At 59.7% G+C, this 21299-nt stretch overlaps 1 protein-coding gene across 1 annotated transcript; it reads right to left on the bottom strand.

Annotated features, from left to right (window-relative positions):
- Window positions 1–7010: 7010 nt before the first annotated feature.
- TRIM8 (tripartite motif containing 8) lies at window positions 7011–20093 on the bottom strand. Its single transcript, XM_056121004.1, has 6 exons — window positions 19429–20093; window positions 11009–11104; window positions 10537–10770; window positions 8536–8567; window positions 8288–8403; window positions 7011–7780 (listed from the first exon to the last, which is right to left on the bottom strand). The coding sequence occupies exons 1-6, from the start codon at window positions 19996–19998 to the stop codon at window positions 7170–7172; spliced, it is 1659 nt and encodes a 552-aa protein (XP_055976979.1). The 5' UTR covers window positions 19999–20093; the 3' UTR covers window positions 7011–7169.
- Window positions 20094–21299: the final 1206 nt, after the last annotated feature.

The raw sequence follows: 21299 nt of genomic DNA, 5'->3' as shown, positions 1-21299 counted from the left end.
ATGCAATCACCCTACTGCCTGCATTAACGCTTTAGTCCCTCCCTTTAACCTTTTGAGTGGTCTACTAACCCTCTCCACTTCTTTCCATTTGTTTTGGAGCCTCATTCCACCTCATACTTACAATTATTTATTTTTTGCTTTTTGGGTCACACCCAGAGATGCACAGGGGATACTCCTGACTCTGCTCTCAGGAATTATTCCTGACGTGCTTGGGGGACCATATGGGATGCTGGGGGTCGAACATGGGTTCGCCGTGTGCAAGGCAAATACCCTACCTGATGTGTTATTGTTTCAGCCCCGAATTCTTTATTTTTTGAAACTACAATTCTGGTGGGTATTTTTTTTTGAGGGGGGGTGGCGGGTGGCAGTACACACCTGGCAATGTTCAGGGGTTACTCCTAGCTCTGCATTCAGGAATTCATCCTGGTGGTGCTCTGGGGACTATATGTGATACCCGGGATAGAACCCAGGTGGGCCTGGATGCAACACAAATACCTTACCCACTGTACTATCAGGGAAAACCTACTATTCTGACATGTTCTTATTTATTTGTTTTTGAGTCACACCTGGTGTTTCACAGGGGTTACTCCTGGCTCTGCCCTCAGGAATTACTCCTGGCGGTGCTCAGGGGCCCAAATGGGATGCTGAAAATCGAACCCGGCTTGGCTGTATGCAAGGCAAACGCCCTACCAGCTGTGCTATCGCTTCAGCCCCCTGGTGTGTTCTTTTTGTCTATCTGCTTGTTTGGGGGGCCACACCCAGCAGTGCTCAGGGCTTACTCCTGGTTTTGTGCTCAGGGCTCACTCCTGGTTGGCTAGGGGAACTCTATTGGTGCTAGAGATCAAATGCGGGTCACCGCATGGAAGGCAAGTGCCCTCCCCACTGTGCTCTGGCTCTGCTTCTGCCAAGTGCTGGAAGCCGCCACACCCCACCCACCAATACCCCTTCTCTTGCTTCCATGACTAAAGCAAACCATGGCCCCAAGTAGCTCAACGAGCTCTCTCTCAAGGAAGGCCAACTGAAGACCTAGAGAAGGAGAAGCCAGAAGGCTCCCTGTTTCCTTCCGTTGAGAGGAATGAGCCCCACAAAATTTTAGAAAACCCACTCCCCGGCTGAGCGGTCCAGGTGAGTCCACAGCCCTGCGCCACAACTAGCCCGGAGGGAGAGCCTGGGATGTGCCGGCCTGGCCTGGAACTCTTGCCTTGCACGTTAGGAGACCTTGGGTTCAATTCCAAGCATCACATAGACCACCATGCACTGCCAGGAGTGACCGCTGAGCACAGAGCTAGGAGTATCTCCTGAACATCCCAGTGACCTAAAAAACAATAAATGAATAAATAGTTAGGAAAGAGACCAGGGGCTTTGGTCTTTTTTTTTTCTTTTTGGGTCATACCCAGCGATGCTCAGGCAGGCGTTACTTCTGGCTCATGCACCACTCAGGAATTACTCCTGACTCAGGGGGGACCATATGGGATGCTGGGAATCAAACCTGGGTTGGCCACGTGCAAGGCAAACACCTTACCTGCTGTGCTATTGCTCCAGCCGAAGGCTTTTCTCACTGGGGGAGGGTCTCACGTCAGGAAGAATATGGTGGCTGGGGTCCTAAGCAATAGCACAGTGGGTAGGGCATTTGCCTTGCATGCAGTCAACCTGGGTTCGATCCCTGGCATCCCATATGGTCCCCCAAGCAGCGCCAGGAGTAATTCCTGAGTGCAGAGCCAGGAGTAAGCCCTAAGCATCACAGGATATGACCCAAAAAGTCCAAAAAAAAAAAAAAAAGAAGAAGAATATGGTAGCTTTGGAGATGGTTCAGGCAGAGCAAGGCAGAGCGCATGTCTAGCAGGTACAGGCCCCGAGTTCCCTGGGACCACTGGGGTGTGACCCTCCTTTTTTCACAGTGCAGGAGGGAAGATAACATGGATTCCAGCCCCTGCCGCCAGCTGTCACTGCCTGTATCCGCTCTCTGATCTGTTTCCCACTTGTATTAGCCTCCAAAGAAGATTCTGAAATGTGAGCCCTGCTTTTGTTGGTCTAGGGCAGGGGCTATCCAAGACTGCACCCGGTTCCTTGGATGGAGCCATAGGTCAACTCAGGTTTGAACCCCATTTGGTCCACAGAGAATGCCAGGGTTTGATCCCCTGTGCCCCATAAGGTCCTGAGCCCTGCCAGGAGTGATTCCTGAGTTGAAGAACGAGGAATAAGCCCTGAGCACCACCAAGCATGGACCCCCCCCCCGAAAACAGAAAACAGGGGCTGGATCAATAGCACAGTGGGTAGGACGTTTGCCTTGCATGCGTCCAACCCGGATTCGATCCCTAGTATCCCATATGGTCCCCTGAGCACCACCAGGAGTGATTGCTGAGTGCAAAGCCAGGAGTAACCCCTGAGCATTGCTGGGTGTGACCCAAAAAGCAAAAAAAAAAAAAAAGAAAAGAAAACAGAAAACAATGAAAAAGGTATCCCATTCCTCCCTTCCTTGTTTCTTTCCTTCCTCCCTTCCTTTCCTTCCTTTTTTATTTTAATTTTTTAAAATTTGGGCTAGGGCTTACCTGCTGTACAATCTCTTGGCCCCAGTTTCTTGTAAATGTAACACTTAACAATGAAAACAGGGCTTAGACTGTCAGAGAGATCAGTTTCTTTCTTCTTTTTCCCTTTGGGGTTTGGGGTGGGGAGTGTCACATCCAGCGGTTGTCAGGGCTTACTACTGATGGCTCTCAGGGGACCACATAGGGTGCAGGGGATCAAACCCAGGCAGGCGGAGTGCAAGGCTAAGGCCTTAGCCACTATACTTACCCGCCAACTCCTTACGGCCTGAGCCCAGCTCTGGAGAGCAGTTTTTTGTTTTTTTTTTCTTTTTGGGTCACACCCGGCGATGCACAGGGGGTTACTCCTGGCTCTGCACTCAGGAATCACTCCTGGCGGTGCTCAGGGGACCATATGGGATGCTGGGAATCGAACCCGGGTCGGCCGCGTGCAAGGCAAACGCCCTACCCGCTGTGCTATCTCTCCAGCCCTGGAGAGCAGTTTTTAAAGCGCCTCCCAGGATGTTTCGCAAACGTCCAGTAAGGTATCATTTTAGTGTAGGGGCTGAAATGCAGACGCCCAGGACCACGACCTTCCTCACCGCAGGCCATGCAGGCCCCATCCCCAACATACAGGATGCAGACCCGCAAATCTGGTCCAGAGAACCCCCTCGGCATCCCCAACCCTCCCAAGAAGGTGTCTGGGAAAAGGGCACGTGGTGTGAGTGGGCGACCGGGAAGGGGGACCTGGAAGAACCCAGAGGGAGGTTAGAAAGCGGGGTCTGCGTTTCAAGAGGGGGCCCGGGGCGCCGCCTGGGCCGCAGAGCCTTAGTTCCGGGGGATCCCGCCGCCCCCATCCCCGCCCCCCGCCGCGCCCTTTGAAGCCGGGAGGGGGCTTTGATCTGGGGTCTCGGGGGCTCTCAGCTGGCCGGGCCAGCTGCGCGGGGAGGACGCTTGGAACCCACCATCCCTCAGGCCTCGCCCTTCCCGCCCCCTGCACCCCCTCCTGGCCGCGGGGACTGTTTCCGGCTGTGGCAGGGGGCACCCACCCACCCCCGCCCCGCCTTGCAGCTGTTCCCCAGCTGCCCGGCCCCACCCCAAAGACAGCTGGGAAGAGAGACGGGGGCGGGGAGCAGCGGGCGCAGCTGCTCGGCTCGGGGGCTGGCCGGGGAGGGGCGCAGCGACTTGAAAGGCGGGGGCCGGCGGGGTGGCGGTCGTCTCCCGGAGGGATCTTCACATCTGGGCTGCAGGAGCTGGAAGCCGGGAACGGGGGGCGGGGGGCGTGGGGGGAGCCTCGCTCTGGACACCTAGTTCTTCCCGGAAAGTGGGGGCGGCCGACTCGGGGTGTGCCTACCGGCGCAAAGGTGTGTGTGTGCAATCCCCGCCCTGCACCCCATTAGGGCGGGAAGGTTCCTCCACGCCTGTGCCAGGGGGACCCTGCGGAGGCAGCTGCCCGGGCTGCCCGGGGCCTCTAACCCTTTGGGGAGGTGGGTGACAGCTGCTCCTACAGACCCAGGGACAGCTGGGGGTCTGGAGACAGCTGGATAGGGTTAGCGTTGCCCTCCTTGCCTGGCTGCACCCCCAGGACACTAGGGGAAGGGGTGTGTCACTGTCTGGGGGTGGGGTGGGGTGGAGGCCTGGGGAATTGGGTCAGTATTCTTCTGGCCCAATCCAGCCCCTGGAGCTCTCTCCTGCTCCCAGTCTGTGGAATGCACGGGAGACCCCCCCAGACACACACACCTCCTCTTATTGGCTATGAAAGAAAGCTAAGTGGGAAGGAAAGCGTCGGGCCTCCCAACTTGGGCACAGAAGCGTCCCAGGGTCTGACAGGCAGAGACGGGCGGTGAGAGGGAGCAGATGTGAGTGGTCTCAGGCAACCGTCCCATCCTGGCTGGAGGGGCCGACAGCAGCCATCTGCCCCAGCTCCAGCCCAGACAGGTGCAGCGGAAGCTGCGGCCCAGCTGTCACGGCCCCAGGCGCCTCCAGCTCCTTGCTCAAGTCAGGATGGGGGTAGCAGAGTCAAGGCTCATGGTCCCCCACCTGGACGCCTCCCTCACACGCACATACTCTACGTCCCCTTCTACTCCCACAGGGCATGACTGAGGCACTTAGCAGGACCAAGGCACTGGTTTGGTCTGGCCAGGGACGGTTGGAACCCAGCAGAGCCTCACACATGCAAACCACAACCCCGCCTACCAATCTGAGCACCACACTCGCTTATCCATAGCCCTGGCCACCGGGTTCTTGTAACTGCATCTAAGGGTCTGTGACTCCTGGACCCTGCTTCTCTGCCTTTCTGTTTGCCCGGGTGGGAGGGATTTGGGCTGATCCCACCCAGTCAAGGGTAAAAGCCAGGTTCCCATCCTGTCTTTCTACAAGGGACACAGGTTGCTTTATTTTTTGCTTTCTGGGTCACACCCGGCGATGCTCAGGGGTTACTCCTGGTTCTGCACTCAGGAATCACTCTTGGTGGTGCTCGGGGGACCATATGGGATGCTGGGAATCAAACCCAGGTTGGCCGCGTACAAGGCAAATGCCCTACCCGCTGTGCTATCACTGTAGCCCTGACACAGGTTGCTTTAAAGAGGTTGGGGTAGGGTGCTTGGGGACACCCTCAGCAGGGTTCCGGGCTACTCCTAGCACTGTGGTTGGGGGACCGTGCGGTTCTGGGGATTGAACCTGACTTGGCTGCATGCAAGGCAAATGTACTCCCCTGTACTATCTGTGGCTCAAGGACAAATCGTTTACAGATTCTTCAACAAATGTACGTGGTGTTGGCAGGCCCTCCCACTCCAGAGGTCCCTGTGACAAGGATGCTCTGCCAGTCTCTATAGCAACACTTCTCAAACCCTGGAATGTGTTACTGCTGGGGAGTTAGATCTGACCTGAGCCCTAGTCTCTCCCACAAGAGCCTCCAGTCAGCTTTTTGCTTTTTCAGGGCTTTGGGGCTATACCTGGCTGTGCTAAGAGCTTACTCCTGGCTCCATGTTCAGGGATGACTCCTGGCAGGACTCGAAAGACCCTATGTGGTACTGGGAATGAACTTTTATCAGGGTGCAAGACACGCACCCTACCCATGATTCAGCCTTTTCAAGGTCCTAAGCAGCTGTCAGGATGGGAGAACGTCTTTCTCCCTTGCTCCTCACCCTGAAGGCAGTTTTTCCCAGGCCCTTCCTTTGTGCTCTGGGGCAGGGGCCAGACCTTGAGTCACTCAAGGAAGCTTGGGGCTAACTCCTGCTCATGGGGCCCAAGCCCCAGTTAGAGGACAGGGCCTGCTCTGTTCCATGTTCGTGTCTCTGCATAGTGCCTGGCACTTAGCATGTGCTCGATAAATATTTGTGGACTGCAGGAAGTAAACTTTGCAAAACTCACTGAAAGGTATTTCTTCCTTTGTTCGTCCTAGCTAAGAGCGTATTGGCAGAACCTCAAAGAGATGCCAGGGCCCGGGCAGCAGGGGGCCAGGCCTGGGAGGCCCTCAGCAAATACTGGAAGCCAGTGCTGAGTGGATGGTGTATCTGAGAGTCAGCACGCATCAGGAACAGGCCAGACCCAGGGCAAGGGCTTTCAAGGGGGAGCTGGGGGAGGCATCTCCCCTCCCCACCACCGGAAGACCCCAAGCCTAGGAGTGGGGAGTGGGGTAAGAGGCAAGGCAGGGTGGGACTGCGCCATTATGTTTATTAGAAGGCTGGATTTCGGTGTGTGCTCTAGACAGATTACAGAATAAATACCTGTGCCTTAGGACAGGAAGTCCACGATTCATACAAAGTGCTCGCTACAGGAAGTTGCTGTGCCAAAATCCAGGCAAGGGCCCAGCGTGGGGCAACCCCTCCTCCCCCGCTGACCTCAACAAGGGCTATGCTGTTTATTTTATTATTTCTTTTATTTCTCTTTATTATTATTAATATTATTATTATTTGCTTTCGCTGTGGTCACTATCATTGGCAAAGTTCCTTTCCCCTTTCCTGGACATGGGGTTCCTGTCTGGAAGATTCCACTCTGAGGCTGAAGATGCCAAAAGCTGCTTGAGACGTGGCCTTTGAACTCCATTTGGGAGGAGGGTGAGAAGAAGGAAGCAGGAGAAATCATTCTTGGTTTAAAAATATTAAAAAAAAAGTTCCACCATCTACAGGTCATTCCTTACTCAGTGATCAAAGTGCCCCAAACAGAAGAAGCAGGTCAGTAGGGCCCGGGTGTTCCTCACAGGTCTGGACCCCACCCGCCCTCCAAGGCCTGAGGGTAACTGAGGCTCCTTCCAGCCATGGGAGAAGAGTGGAAGTAAAAAAAGAGAGCAGGAAGTCGTAGAGAGAGCAGAGAGGAGAAAAGAGAGAGAAAGAAAGAGAGCTCAGCGCCTTGAGGTAGACGCTTTCCCAACTCCAAGGCCACCTGTGGCCCCGGCCCGGGCCCGGGCCAGCTCCCACTATCACCTCCATGTCCAGGAGAGTCATTAAAAAAAAAAAAAAAACCAAAAAAAAAAAAAATCCCCCCAAAACCCTAAAACCAAAACAAAGGCCCAAACAAAATAAAATCCAAAAGGAAAATACTTGGGGAATGAAGGAAGAAGAGGGCCGGGCAGATCTCTGAATGCATAATCCCCGAGCCACTGGGGGCCGGGGGGGAAGATTCCCCAGCGCCCCTGCCCGCGCGGCGTTAGCTCGTCACGTAGTGCTTGGTGGACGGCTGCCCATACACCCTGTAGAAATCCTGGTGGCCAGGCTGCTGGGAGGCGTCGAGCCAGTCTCTGACCGCCAGGCCAGGAAGGGACTGGGGGACGGCGGGTGGTGCGGGCGGGAGCGGGTGTGAGTACTCCTGCGAGGGCACTGTCCAGGGGAAGTGGCCGGAGCGGGGGTAGGGCTGGTGGCCGCCGTGGTTGGCCACGGAAGAACAGTAACAGTTGTCCACAGAACAGACGAGAATCTTGCGGCCGCCATACTGGGGGAGCATGGGCTGCTGGGGGGCAGAGCCATTGGGGTACTGCGATGGGGGGAACACGGGGCTCGAGTGCACTGGCTGGGCACCGCCCGGCAGGGCCACCAAGTGCTGCGTGGAGCTGCAGGGCCCCAGGGGCTGCCCTGACTGGCCCTCGCCGCTGGCGGGGCCCGGAGCCCCGTACTGGCTGCCCACTGGGCCCGAAGGTGTCTCCAGGAAACTGGCCTCGGGGAAGGCCGTCGAGTGCTTGCGCTTCTCGGCCCCAGAGCTGCTCACGCCACAAGGGTACAAGGGGACACTCTGAAGGAAGGGCACCGGTGTGCCGAAGGGGCCTGCGGAGAGGGTGGGGGCAAAAGCGGTCAAAGCTCACTGTCCCATTCCCCCCAGCCCTCTCCCCCCCGGGGCCCTGCCCGTTCCTTGCACCTACCACGCCCAACCACCGCTATTCCCGATCCACAGCTGGAGAAATGGGCAGAGGCAGAGTGGACTCTGGGCTTGCCCTGAGTCCCACAGCTGTAAGCGGCAAAGGCAAGATGCGAAAGTCTATTTGGTGAGGATAAAGCCCCTCAGCGAGAATACTCTGGCCTTTGCAGCCCTGCCCAAATGGGCCTTTTTTTTTTCGTCCTTTTGGGTCACACCTGGTGATGCTCAGAGATCACTTCTGGCTCTGCACTCGAATTATTCCTGGCAGTGCTCAGGACACCATATGGGACGGCTGGGGATTGAACCTGGGTCGGTCACATACAAGGCAAATGCCCTCCCCTCTGTACTGTCGCTCTGCCCCCCACCCCACTCTACCCCGCAAAGGGTCTTTGCTTAGATTGAAAACCACCCCTCACCTTCTAGCATCTTCCGCAGGTGCTTCTCCTTCTTGGCCACCTCGTTCAGAAAGAGTTTGGAGTTCAGGTGGCCAATCTTAGGGGGAGAAAGGCTGCTGCCCGTGCAGGTCTGGGTCCTGGGGGCAGTGGACGGGGCATCTGCTGTGAGGAGGCATCACCGGTGAGGCCGCCCCACCTCCCCCACCGTGGGCCTGGGCCTCCCGCACTCCCATAACCACGGTCCCTGATGGCGGGGGCCGGCAGCTCACCTGTCCATCAGGATTTTCACAGACTTGGTGTTCTAGGAGGAGAGAAAAGCGTTAGTAGGAGAAGCACCATGGGCTGAGGGGAAGCCAGAAGCTGCCCAAATTCTCTCTTCCCAGATTCCAAAGAGACTGTGGCGAGGGCAAGGACAGGATGCCACTTTTTTTTTCTTTTTTTGGGTCACACCCGGCGATGCACAGGGGTCACTCCTGGCTCTGCTCAGGGGCCATATGGGATGCTGGGAATCGAACCTGGGTTGGCCGTGTGCAAGGCAAACGCCCTACCCGCTGTGCTATGGCTCCAGCCCCGGTCTGATTGTTTTGAGGCCACACCTGGTGATGCTCAGCACTCAGGAATTACTACCTGCTGGTACTCGAGGAACCATGGGATACCGGGGACCAAACACAGGTTAGTCACATGCAAGGCAAGTGCCCAACTCATTGTACTATTGTTCCGGCCCCCAAAAGAAGCATTTATTGAGCACAAGACAAGTTTTTTTTTTCTTTTTTGTGTCACACCCAGAGATGCTCAGGTGTTACTCCTGGCGGTGCTTGAGGGATCATACGGGATGCCGGGGATTGAACCCGGGCCGGCGGCGTGCAAGGCAAATACCCTCCCCGCTGTACTATTGCTCCAGCCCCAACAGTTATTTTCGCTACCTCCATCAGTCTATACAGCTGTCCTGGGCAGGGGGCAGGGGTAGGAGGGGTGGCATACAGCGCTCAATACTTGCTCTGAAACTGTCAGGGCCAAATGTGTTTTAGAACTGGTCATTTTGGCTTTTAAAAACCTTTCTTTTGGGGGCAGGAATAATAGTACAGAGGGTAGGGTGCTGGCCTTGCCATCATGTGGCCACCATACTGGGGGAGCACACGCTGCTGGGGGGTACTGCGATAGGGAGAAACAGGGCTTGAGTGCACTGGCTGGGCACCGCCTGGCAGGGCTACCAAGTGTACTTGTGAGTACCGCCAGGTACGGCCCCAAAACAAACCAAAAAAAAAAATCAAATTAATTCAGAGGTGCTCAGGGCTTACTCCTGGCTCTATGCGCTGGTGTCTCCCCTGGCAGAGGCTGGGGTTCTGGGATGGAACCCAGGTTGGCAGCATGCAAGGCAAGTGCCCTACCGACTGGAAAAGCCCTTCCTTTTGGCTTTTAGAAACATTGTCTAGAACTCCCAGTCAGAGAGCATTTCCTATTTTGAATTTCGCAGCCACAGCCTATGGTGTTCAGGGGTCGCTTGCAGCAGTGCTAGGGATCAGAGGCCTCCTGCACGCAGAGCATGTGCTCAGCCCTTTGAGCCGCCTCCCAACCCCAGGACACCATATTCAATCAATGCTTCTGCAGCAAAATTGAATATTTATACCATGCGAGAGAAATAAAGCTCAGAAATGACCAACATCAGCGCAAGTCAAAATTACTATTGCATGAGTTGCCAATTTTTTTTTTTTTTTTGCTTTTTGGGTCACACCTGGTGATGCACAGGGGTTACTCCTGGCTCATGCACTCAGGAATTTACTCCTGGCGGTGTTCAGGGGATCATATGGGATGCTGGGAATCGAACCCGGGTCAGCCGCATGCAAAGCAGATGCCCTACCCGCTAGGCTATTGCTCCAGCCCGAGTTGCCAATTTTTTAAGGTTTTCAGAGGTTTCTTTCTTTTTGGGTTTTGAGATCACACCCGACAATGCTCAGGGATTACCCCTGGCTCTGCACTCAGGGATCACCCCTGGTGGGCTCGGGAGACCAAATGGGAAGCTGGGGATCGAACCCGGGTAGGCCATGTACAAGGGAAGAAGCACCCGACCTGCCGCACATTCCAGCCCCGTGAGTTTTCAGAGATTTTTTTAAAATTGGAAATTGGGAACTAAGGTATTAGGAACAGAGTGACCTGTCTGAGGCCTCAAAGCCTGAAAGAGCCGCGCGGTTCTGAACCCGGCACGCCGCTCCACAGAAGCTGTGGCTATCCTTGTGGGGAGCGAGAACTCTCCCGAGCCCGGCCCAGCCCACCTTCATGAAGCTGACGTCCTCCGTCTTGTCGAAGAGCAGCTGCAGGGAGCCCAGCAGCTTCTTGGCCTCCTGCATGCGCTCCCCGAGGTGCAGCGCCTGCGCTGCATTCTCGCTGCAGAACTTGGCCTGCGCCTTGTCCAGGACCTCCACCGTCTGCCGTAGGTCCTCGTCCAGCAGCTGGTGCAGCTTCTCGTACTGCAGCCGCACTTCCTCCTTCAGCTGGTTCACCTTCTCCTGCAGGCGAGGGGGGCCGTGTGGGTGGGCGGCCAAGCTCGAGGTGGGGTCTGGGATCCCAACCCCGCAGGAGGTCTACCCAAATGTGACGAGGCAAGGGGCCAGTCACCCCTGGCAGCAGTGGGGGCCTCAGCCCTGAGAGGTGACTGGATGACTGACCAGCCGATTCTCAGGAGGGAACCAGCAGGATTTTCTGCCCCCAAACCTCCCTGGTCTGACGGCGCGTTAGCTTAGCTACCTCCACCAGGCGCTTGTCGGTCTCCAGTTTGTAGAGCTGGTCCTCAATGTCCTGCTCCCGCTCCTCCAGCCGGTCCTGCTGCTTCATCAGCATCTTCTGCAGAGAGAGGGGGGAAGGGCTTTCAGAGGGGAGTGCCAGCCTTCCCTCTAAGAACCAACAGACATGCCCTCAGCCCTCTGACTCCCCCAGATGGTATGAAATGCCTGCCACTCACCCCATGGTGCCCCCACACTCTCGGGGGACTGCTGACAGCTGTCAGGCCCTCCCGCACATACCTCTGACTTTTGTTTCCCTGCGTGGCTGTGACGCACGAGGTACCATCACCCTCCTTTCAGAGGGCAGGAAACCAAGGGCCCGAGAGTCCCTGGCTGGTAAGGGACAGAGCTGGGATATCTTGAAACCCAGTCAGTCCTCTGGCAGCAGGATGGTCTCTTCTGGAGGGGTGGGGGCAAGCTATGCTCCCTGGGGTGCCCACCTTCCAGGTGATACTGTCCGACGCAGAGGGTCACCCTACTAAAGTCACGTGGACCAGAGGGAGACCACCAACACTTCCCTCACCCTCGCGGCCTTCGCCCAGCTACCCCATCCCTTGGTCTTGGTACACAGCCCGTCAGATGAACAGGAGACCGGCTCCCCAACGACCAATCTGAGGGAGGGATGGACATCAGCTGCTCTTCCCCAGCCTGCAGGACGATGCAGCTCAGACAGCAGAGCTGGTGAAGCGGCCAGGCCTCAGAACTCACAGGAATTCCCTCCTTGCAAACTCCCGAGCAGGGCAGCAGCTTACAAGCCCACTGCCACGCCTGCGGGCCCCACTGAATGTGGGCAGCCTAGCCTGGCCGTGCAGTGTAGAGCCGCGGCAGCTCAGGTTAATTCAAAAGGTTTGTCAGAACCAGATCTTCAGCAGCACAGGCCCACGGCGACAGGCTCAACGGCAGGAGACAGCACAGAGGAGAGGGCACTGGCCTCGCATCAAGCCGATCCCAGTTCAATCCCCAGCACCCCTGAAGGTGCCTGAGTCCTGCCAAGAGTGATCCCCGAGCACTGGAAGGTGTGGCCCAAACCAAAGAACAAAAATGCAAGCAAACAAAGGCAGAAAACCCAACAACCCAACAGCTCCATATAAGCTCCATATAAGGCTTCATGAAGGTGGGCTGGGCCGGGCTCGGGAGAGTTCTCACTCCCCACCAGGATAGCCACAGCTTCTGTGGAGTGGTGTGCCGGGTTCAGAATCGTGTGGCTCTTTTAGGCTTTGAGGCCTCAGACAGGTCCTCCTCCATGGCTGTGCTGAGCACATGGATAGAAAATGGACCCGCCATGCAGGCAGAGGAGTGACTGCCTTCATGCTTGGAGAGCCCCGGCCCTCCTCCACCTCCTCCTCAACTCAAGGTCTCTTAAAAACCAGGCTTGGCCACTGACCCTCTCCACCCCCTTCCAAGGCCGGCCACACAAAAGCTCCAGCACCTACAGACGTGAAACATGATCGCTGAGTAAATCCGGGCTCCTGCGCACCGAGGAAGACCTGCGGAGTCCCAGCAGCCCAGCCGGAGCAGAGCCGGCCCCACCAGGAACGCTTCCTCTTCTGCCTGGCGGGAGGCCACCCGGTGACCCTCGGGCTTGACCGCATGCCCGACTCCCTCCCACATCCAGGTGGTCTCTGCGGTCAAGCTGCGGCCACCCAGCCTTTCTCTTTTGCTCTTCCCCACTGGCAAGGTAGGGAAACTGAGGCCATCAGACTCCACTGCACGGGTGGCTACCGTGGAAACAAAAGCTAGGGTGGTGTGGGGGTGACTTAAAGGTCAAGTTGTTGGTGGGGTGGCCCAGGTTTTCTCAGCTTAGAATTGCTGCGGAAAACTGGGGTACCCCCTTCAACAAGTTAACCTTTAAGTGACCCAAGGCAGGATCTCAAAAGCCAGCCTGGGGGGCCCAGGGATGCAGCTCAAAGCGTTGGGGGCACATGCTTGGCTGGGAAGGCCCAGCAGCACCAGGTTCCCTCATCACCAGCCAGGAGTGACACCACCCACCCAGAGCTGGTAGTAACCCCCAAGCACCAGTGTGCCCCGCCCCCCCAAACCTGACAAAGACTTGCCCTGGTCTTCCCGAGGTCAGGGCTGCAGAGTCAGCACAAGGGGAGTCCGGCCCTGCCCACTGGTGGCCTGTGAGTGACCTGGGCAGTGCAGCGGACACGGACACTGATCCATGCACACACAGCCGCACCAGGCCTGCCGGGATGCAGAGGGGACAGGACCCCTCGTAGGCTACAGCAGGTGCCCAGACTCGTGCCTGCTGGCTGCCTCCTCCCTGCCTCAGGGCCCAGGACCCCACACCTGTGCGCCAAGGTTTCCTTACTTGACTCCTCACAGCCAAAACCAAGGGCTGCGCCCGCTGTGCCCCTGATGAGGCGCAGGAAAGAGGCAGCCCCAGTTCTAAGCCGTTTCCCCAGTGCGAAATGGGGATGGTCCAGCCCACCCTAGAGGCTCAGGGTGCTACTTCCTGCCTAGTCTGAGGGGGTGGGGCTCGGCCTCTCTCACAGCTCTGGGGGCAGTATTCCTGCCCTGGAGCTCCCCAATGTCATCCCTCAGCCTCAGAGGCCTGCAGGGTGGTGCCCACAGGCCTGGGGCCCATGCGGTGTGGACCCTCATGTCTAGCAAAGGTAGTCTTTTCTCTCTCCTCCCTCCCGTCCCCCCTCCTCCCCTTTCTTCTTTCTGTGGGGGCCACACCTGGAGGTGCTCAGTGCTTACTCCTGGCTCTGTGCTCAGAAACCACTCCTGGCAATTCTGGGGCCATATGGGATGCCGGGGATCGAACCTGGGTCGGCAAGGCAAATACCCTCCCCACAGTACTATCACTCCAGCCCCCCGCAGGTTTTATTATCATTCACTAACTTTTATGCAGCCCAGAGTCTCCACTGCCTCCCCCATTCTGCCCAGTCCAGGCTGGCACCAAATTTCCCCCCAGTTTGGACGCCATGGGGCTCCAGAGGAGGACCCACACCCACCCAACAAGTGATGGCAATCCTACCCCACCACACCCAGGAAGCAGGAGAGGAGGGGAACCCAGGCTCCCTCAGGGACCGGGGAGTTTGCAGGGGCTGGTCCCTGCACACTCCTTCATCGCTTCTCCTTCATCCCCTTCACTCTGACCTGGGCAGGATGCAGAGCAGCTGGGAGAGGGGGTGCAGAGGAAGTGGGGTCTGCGCCCCGCCCCGTGGCCAGCAAGCCTCCTTTCCAACCTAGCCCCGGCGAACTACAGCAGCGGACGCCCCACTCCCACAGGAAACCCCAGGGCGAAGTTAGGCCCAGATTTCGCCGTTTGATTCTGAGCAAGAGCTCTGAGGGCGGGGTTCGAGAATCACTTTACAACCTGCTCCCCGAGGCTGCGGCACCCTCAGGAATGTGGGGGCCCTTGAGGGAGCCTCCTGCAGGTGAGGTCCAGCTCCGCCCAGCACTGTGGCCCAGGCAGCATCTGTCCCCTCTTGTCCCATCCCTGGTGCCAACTGACGAGCCTGCGAGGGGAAAAGCAGAGGACTCTGGGCGTGGAGGTGCTCCAGGCCCATCCCTGCAGCCCTGAAGCTTCCTCACACCTGTTGCCCAAGGCAGCAGAGGCTGCCAGACCTGCACCGCACAGTCTCCCCCCTCGACAGACAACCCCCTGCCCTGCACTGCCGTCACTCCCCTGAACCTGTGCAGGCCTGGAGGAGGGACACTGTCTCCCACATGGGAAACCTGCCGAGCCAGAGATGGGGCACTCTAGGTCCCCGACACTCGCACCCGGGAAAGCCCCACTTCCCCCTGCAGCCTGACCGGCCGGGCCCAGCTGGCATTTTGGGTGCCAGACTGGACTGGGCAGATAGGGGAGGCTCTGGGGACTCTGGGCCGTATCAAAGTTAATAAATAATAATAATGAAACCCTCAAGTCAACCTTGAAGAGAAGCAAGGTCAGGAGGAAACAGGGCCCCACAGACCGGTCCAGAGGCAGGGCTGAGGCCCTGATGAGGCCAGCACTGGGGTGGGGGTGGGGGGGCGGGCTGCTCCCTCCCGTCCCACACAGTCACAGCCCACACAGCCCCCTGGCCTCAGACCTGGTCCCAGGAACTCCTCAGCCTCCTTTCTCCCCGGGCCCGAGCAATTCCTGTCTAACTGAAAGCCCCGATTCCCTGTCATGGCCTACCGTGGGGCCAGCACAGACTCAGACTGAGCCGCCCTGCAGCCCCGCAGCCCCGAGAGGGCTTCCCAGCTGCAGAGTGGAATCAGCTCTAGGCGTGCAGAGAGCAGCGCTCTGGGGCAGCGGAACAAAGAGGCGAGAGAGAAGGCCCCCCTTTGTCTGGGTTTGAATGCCAGGCCAGCCGGCAAGGGAGGCTTTCCCAGAGCCAGGGCGAGCCAGCCTGCTCTGCCCAGGCCAGGGGCCCCGGCGGGCTCACCTTCCGGGCTCTGCCACCCCGCCCCCAGCACAGAGGCAGGATGCGCCTGGGTATCCACCTCCCAGGCCAGCTCCAGGCGACTCCCCTGGTTCCTGGTCTCCCAACAGTGCCCACCGCAAGAGAAAGTCACTACACGCCCCCACCTGCCAGGGCCAAGGGTGGGCAGTGCAGGTGTGCAGCGAGCAAGAAGGCGCCCTCACACCTCTGCCCCCACAGCCACGCAGAGCAACTCCATGACCCAGTCACTCGCACTGCTCCTTCGTGCACATACCTGAGAACCAGAAAGAAAAAAAGATCCCTCGTGTGCGCATGAGGTACGCAGTCAGTGGACACACACACCTGCCGGTGGCCAGGCAATCAATAGAGCGTGCGTGATGGGCGCCCGGCTGTGTCAGCAGAATTCTGGGGGCACGTGGCGGGGGGGAGGGGGTGAGCTGGGCCTCAGCCTGGGCCCCACTGTGCAGTCTCCACCAGGCCGGGATGGAGCGAAGGACCCTCCCATCTTGCACACACAGCTTCTACCCCGCTGCCCTCGGAAGAATGCGGGGAGGCGGGGAACAGTGGGGTGCCGGGACAGTCTCACCCCCTCAGCCCACCAGGACACAGACCCAGCAGAGAGCGGAGATCTCACCTCAGTGTAATCACCCCTGTGAGCCAGGCAGCAGGAGGAGGACACCATCTCCCTCTGCAGCTGGACGTGGAAGGTGGCCCAAGCAGTGGGATCCCTCCCCAGAGGACATTATTTCCCTCAATGCTGAACCTCTGACAATGTAAGGAGCACTTCCAGTCTTGCTCCAGAGCCCGAGGCACAAAAGTGACGGTGACCTGTGCCTGCACATACCTCACCACAGCTGGACAGGGCGAGGGAAGGCTCTAGCTCCTACCAGTGCCCACCCTTGCCCAAAGGAACCCCAAGACCCTGGGTCTGGTGAGGGTCTGACGACGTAGGCCTGCCAGCCCAGGCCCACCTGAATGCCTCCAATGGCGCCTCCAGGGAGAAAGATTTTCAAGGCCTGGAGCTATAGTACAGCGGGCAGAGAGCTTGCTTTGCACCCGCATGCAACCCCCAGCATCCCACATGGTCCCTTGAGCACTGCCAGGAGTGATTCCCGAGCACAGAGCCAGGAGTAACCCCTGAGTACCACCCACTCGGTGAGACCGAAAAACCAAAACCAAACAAAAAAAAATGATTTTCAGTATCTAGGCTGGACCTGTCCCATCCAGTGGGCATCTTGGCCTCAGAGTGGAGTAGGCAGGCGAGGAGCAGGCCTGACCGGGGGAATGCTGGCCTCCCTGCTGGGCTCAGCTCTAGCTGTGGCCCAGACCCAAGGGGATTTTCAAGTATGCAGTAGGGGGGCAGAGGAAAGCATGTCTCTAGCCCCTAGGGCACTTCAGTGGCTGCCCCCCCCCCCCCACCTTGCTGTCCCTAAGCAAAAGCACAAGAAGCAGAGCTGGTCTCTGAGGCAAGTGCGGGGAGAGGCCCAGCCAAAGGCCCCTCGTCCTGGCCGCCCACAGCTGAAGCCCTAGCGATGGGGTCTTCCTCTCAGGGCGGGCACTCTTCCTCACAGTAAGTCTCAACCTGGCGGGGACTTGCTATTTAAGGGTTTCCAACGCCAGTGCCCTGGGGCGCCAGAGAGAAGCAGGAGGGCCCCGGTGGGGGAGCCGGTGGGGGGAGCTGGGAGAGGGATGAGGACTCAGGCTGCGGAGCACAGATGCTGAGTGCACAGAATTGCACATCTGGGCCTGATGCAACCCCTCCCCACTTCTGAGCCTGCCCACACCAGGAAGAGGAACGAGGGCGCACACATATATGCAGAGACAGACCAAGGCCACACACACACACACAGCTGCTGACAAAGTTCCGTGACGGCTCCCACCCGGTTCCTTCCACGAGGAAGGGATCGGCGACATGCTGGTGGCAACCCCAGGTAATACACCAAGCGTCTGTGCCACCCACCCCATCCCGCAGCCATACAGACGGGAGACAGGTGCACTCGAGGGCAAAGCAGACAGTCTCAGACACTCGCAAACACAGACACACACCTAAAGATACCCTCCCCTGACGAAATCAGGTACAATTATGCTTCCTCCCGCACCCAAATTAAAGAGACTCCTGGCACTCAGACACGGCTAAGAGCAAAACCATGGGTGTGGGTACACAGACACTCACACCCAGGTTACTGCCCCCACCCCGCCTGGATCCTTTTAGCTACAGCTCCTTCTCTCGCGCCCCCCCCCCTTCCTACTGCTGCACCAGGGACAGAAAACCGGACAGCCCTTTCTCCTGCCTCTGCACTTTCCCCAACCTCCTCCCCCAGCCCTTCTATTTTTATTAATAGCAGCGGCTTCCTAATACCGGGGGAAGGCTGGGCCCGGCCCGGCCCGAGCGGGGGGCAGAGGGCGCCAGGGGCTCCTCAGCCGCCCCTGAGCCTCCGCGTCTGCCCGCCCAGAGGGGGAGGGAGAAAGGCTCTCCATCCCTCCCACCTCCTCCAAGAAACCAGAGGCCAGGTCCTGGCACAGAATCCCAGGACTCGTCCATCCGACTGGAAACTAATTATAGAGCAAATTTTATTTGCCGTCCCTGCCCTCAGCCTGTGGTGACCCTCCTGCCTTTTGTTAGTTGCATGTGTATGTTTTTTAATTGCTAAACAATGACTCACTCTGACTGGGTCCTGTTCCCCCCGCCCCCTACACACAGGAAACAACCCCCATCTACAACTGTCCCCTGCCCAGGGCTTCCTCATACCCAAGCTCCCCACTGGCCCCGACTAGCCTCTGGGGGTCCCCACCCATAAACACTCCCAGGCAGACCAAAGCCTAACCTCACCCTCATGATATCACACCCAGGCCCCATGTTGGGGCTTCCGAGATGGCTCAGACAGTCTCAGGCCAACCCCTTCTTTCTGCTCTCTGGTATGACTCAACCCTGAAAGCCAGGGGACCGGGGAGGGACCTATGAGCACCCCCCCACCCCCCTCCAGTAAAGAGGACGGAAGTATTGCCTCAGTCCAGCTCCCAAGCCCGGCCCAGAGGCCCGAGGGGGAAGGTGGTTTTGACATTGGCCGCTGCTGCAGGGTGTATACAATGGGAGGGGATGCGGTTCTGTAATCACCCAGCCGGCAGCCCAGGGGAGCCAGCTGCCTGAAACCAGATTGCAAGGCAGCTCAACCTTAAACCCACAGGATTCTTTTTCCGTCTTCCACTTCCCCTCCCCAAATGTGGGAGGGCTGTGATCAAGGGCTGGGCTGGGGAAAAAAAAAAAGAAAAAAAAGGGCTCAGGGTGAGGAAGGCACAGACTTTAAGGCTCTTTCACAGCAGACACAGGCAACACCACGCAGGAGGCGGCGAGACGCACAGGCGCGCAAGGAAAGCTCCTGATGCCTGGGCCCCCGGGTGCAGACCAGTAGCAGTCCCGGGCCTCGTGCGGGGAGATACCCAGGGTTCTGCTCGCCCTCCGGAAGCACCTCTCGGCCCCCCCATGTGTTTCCAATAGGGCTGGAAACTAACATGGCTGCTTTTGTTTACTTCCTCATTGGTATGCCAGCATCATGGATCATGTCAGCCACAGCCGAGGCATCAGGACACTCATTACATAAACAGCAGCTGGAGAAGCAGGACCTGGGTCACTGCCTTGGTGACTTCCCATTGGGCCCACGGAAACAACACACACAGACACACAAATCGAGGGGGAAGGAGCTGAGGGCCCAAGAGAAGAGCGAGGGAGCAGCACCCAGACTCTGCCAGGCAGGGCCCCGCACCTCCGTGCTATCAATGACTCCCAAGATGGACCCTCATAAATACAGGTGCAGGAACGGGTCCAGTCGCCAGAGGGTGGAACCCTTCTTCCCCAGGACCCGGCCCTCGTCCTCCCCTAACTTTCAGAGTGGAAGAGTTGGAGGGCTGAAGCGCCCAGAGCGGGGCAGGGAGGTTCTCCCCCCCCCACCACGCCCGGGCGCGGGGCCGCGGGTGCGTGGAGCGGGCGCGCGTGCAGGGTACTTGCCCGGATCTCATTCCTGCGGATCTCCACGTCGCACACGGAGTGTCCCTGATGCGCCCCGCTGTAGTAGCAGCAGTACTGGCACACGGCCACCTGCTCGGCCTCGCAGTGGTAGAGGCGGTAGGCGTTGTGCTGCGGGCAGCTCCAGGCCCGCACGTCGTCCGCCTCCACCAGGAGGTGCCCGCGGGCGGTGGAGGGCTGCTGCAGGTGCGTCTGCACGTGGGACTGGCAGCAGGGCGCCTCGCAGCGCAGGCAGACCTTCTGCGCGGGCAGCGGGGGGCCGCGGCGGCAGAACACGCAGTGCAGCGCCGCCGGCGGCTTCTCCACGTGCAGGGCGTTGAACTTCTCCACGATGTTGGTGAGCTTCAGGTTCTTCTCCAGGCCCGGCTTCTGGTTGTAGGCCTGGTTGCACTCCGGGCAGCGCACCAGGCCGCTGTCCTTGGCCCACGCCTCGCCGATGCAGCCCCGGCAGAAGTTGTGCTTGCACGGCAGTTGCACGGGCTCCACGAAGACGTGCAGGCAGATGGGGCAGATGAGCTCCTCCTCGAAGCAGTTCTTCCAATTCTCCGCCATGGCGGCCGCGGGCAGGGGGCCCGGGCCGGCGGCCTCCCCGACGCCCCAGGCGCGGGGCTCCGTCGGGAGCGGGAGCTGGGGGGGCCCGCGGAGCCCCGCGCTCCGGCCCCCGACCGTCGCTCGGCCGCCCCCCGCGGCGGGGAGCCGGGGTCCTCACGCGTCGCCTGCTCCCGGCGGGCGCCTAGCGGGAGGCGGCGGACTGCGCCCGGGCCGCCGCGGCCGGGGCACCGGCCCTGGAGGGGAGCGCCGGGGTCCAAATTCCATAGACGAGCCCGCCTCCCCGTCGCCGGCGCGCGGCTAGGGCAGCGGCGGCCCGCGGCGGCCTGCGCCCGGCCCCGCGGCTGACATGGGGACGCGCCCCGCGCCGCCGCCGCACGCTTCCTTCCTCCCTTCCCGCGCCGCCGCCGGCTCGAGCGTCCGGGGGCGCGCCGGGCTCGGGGGTCCGAGAGGCCGGGGCGGGCGGGCGGGCACGCGCGCGCGCGGCTAGGCGGCGGGGTCCGGGGCCCGGCGCGGGCGCCCCCGGGCCGCGGGCGAAGGCTGCGGGGCGCGGGCGGGCGGGCGGGCGGCGGCGACGACTCCGGGGCGCTGCGTGCGCGCAGGGGCAGTCATTCAGCTGAAATTCCAGTCCCCGGCCAGAGACACCCAGCCCGCCTCTGCCTTCCTCCTCCCTTCACAAATAGAAACGGAAGGGGGAGGGAGAGAAGTGGAAGGGGAAAAAAAAGAGCGAGCGAGAGAGCCAACCCCCCGAGAGGGGAGGGACGAGGAGGACGAGGAGCGGCCCCCCCGCGGGGCTCCGGCCGGCCTGACCCCCCGCGCTCGCTTCCTCGCGCGCCCCGCGCCGGGCACCGACCCCCGCGCGCTCCTCCGGCCGCGTCCGCGCCCGTGCCCGCGCCCCCGTCCGCGTCCGCGTCCGCGTCCGCGCTGGGCGGGCGCCCGGGCTCGGCCGAGGAAAAACAAGGATGGATCAAACTAGAAAGGAATTTTTTTTTCCTCCACTGCTAATGAACGGGAGGCTCGGCTCCCCGGCTTCCCCTCCCCCCGCCGGGCCCTCCCCCTCCACCGCCCCGGCCCCCTCCCCCCTCCCCCCACTTTCTTTTCTTCTCGGCCTCGGCTCCGGCCGGGAGGCGCCCGGGGCCGGGTGGGAGCCCGCCCGCGGCGGCGGGGCCCGCGGCCTCCCTCAGCGCCCAGCCATCTTGGGCTGCCGCGGGCGCTCGCTCGCTCTCCCGCTCGCTCGGGGGGTCCTGCCGCCCCGCTCCCCTCCGGTGGTGGGCTTCCTCCCCTCCCTTCCTTTTTTTTTTTTT

This window comes from Sorex fumeus, unplaced genomic scaffold, assembly GCF_029834395.1.
Source record: "Sorex fumeus unplaced genomic scaffold, SorFum_2.1 ptg000043l, whole genome shotgun sequence".
Classification (NCBI taxonomy): Eukaryota; Metazoa; Chordata; class Mammalia; order Eulipotyphla; family Soricidae; genus Sorex; species Sorex fumeus.
The sequence above is the reverse complement of the archived record's forward strand: the minus strand, read 5'-3'. Positions and strand labels throughout refer to the sequence as shown.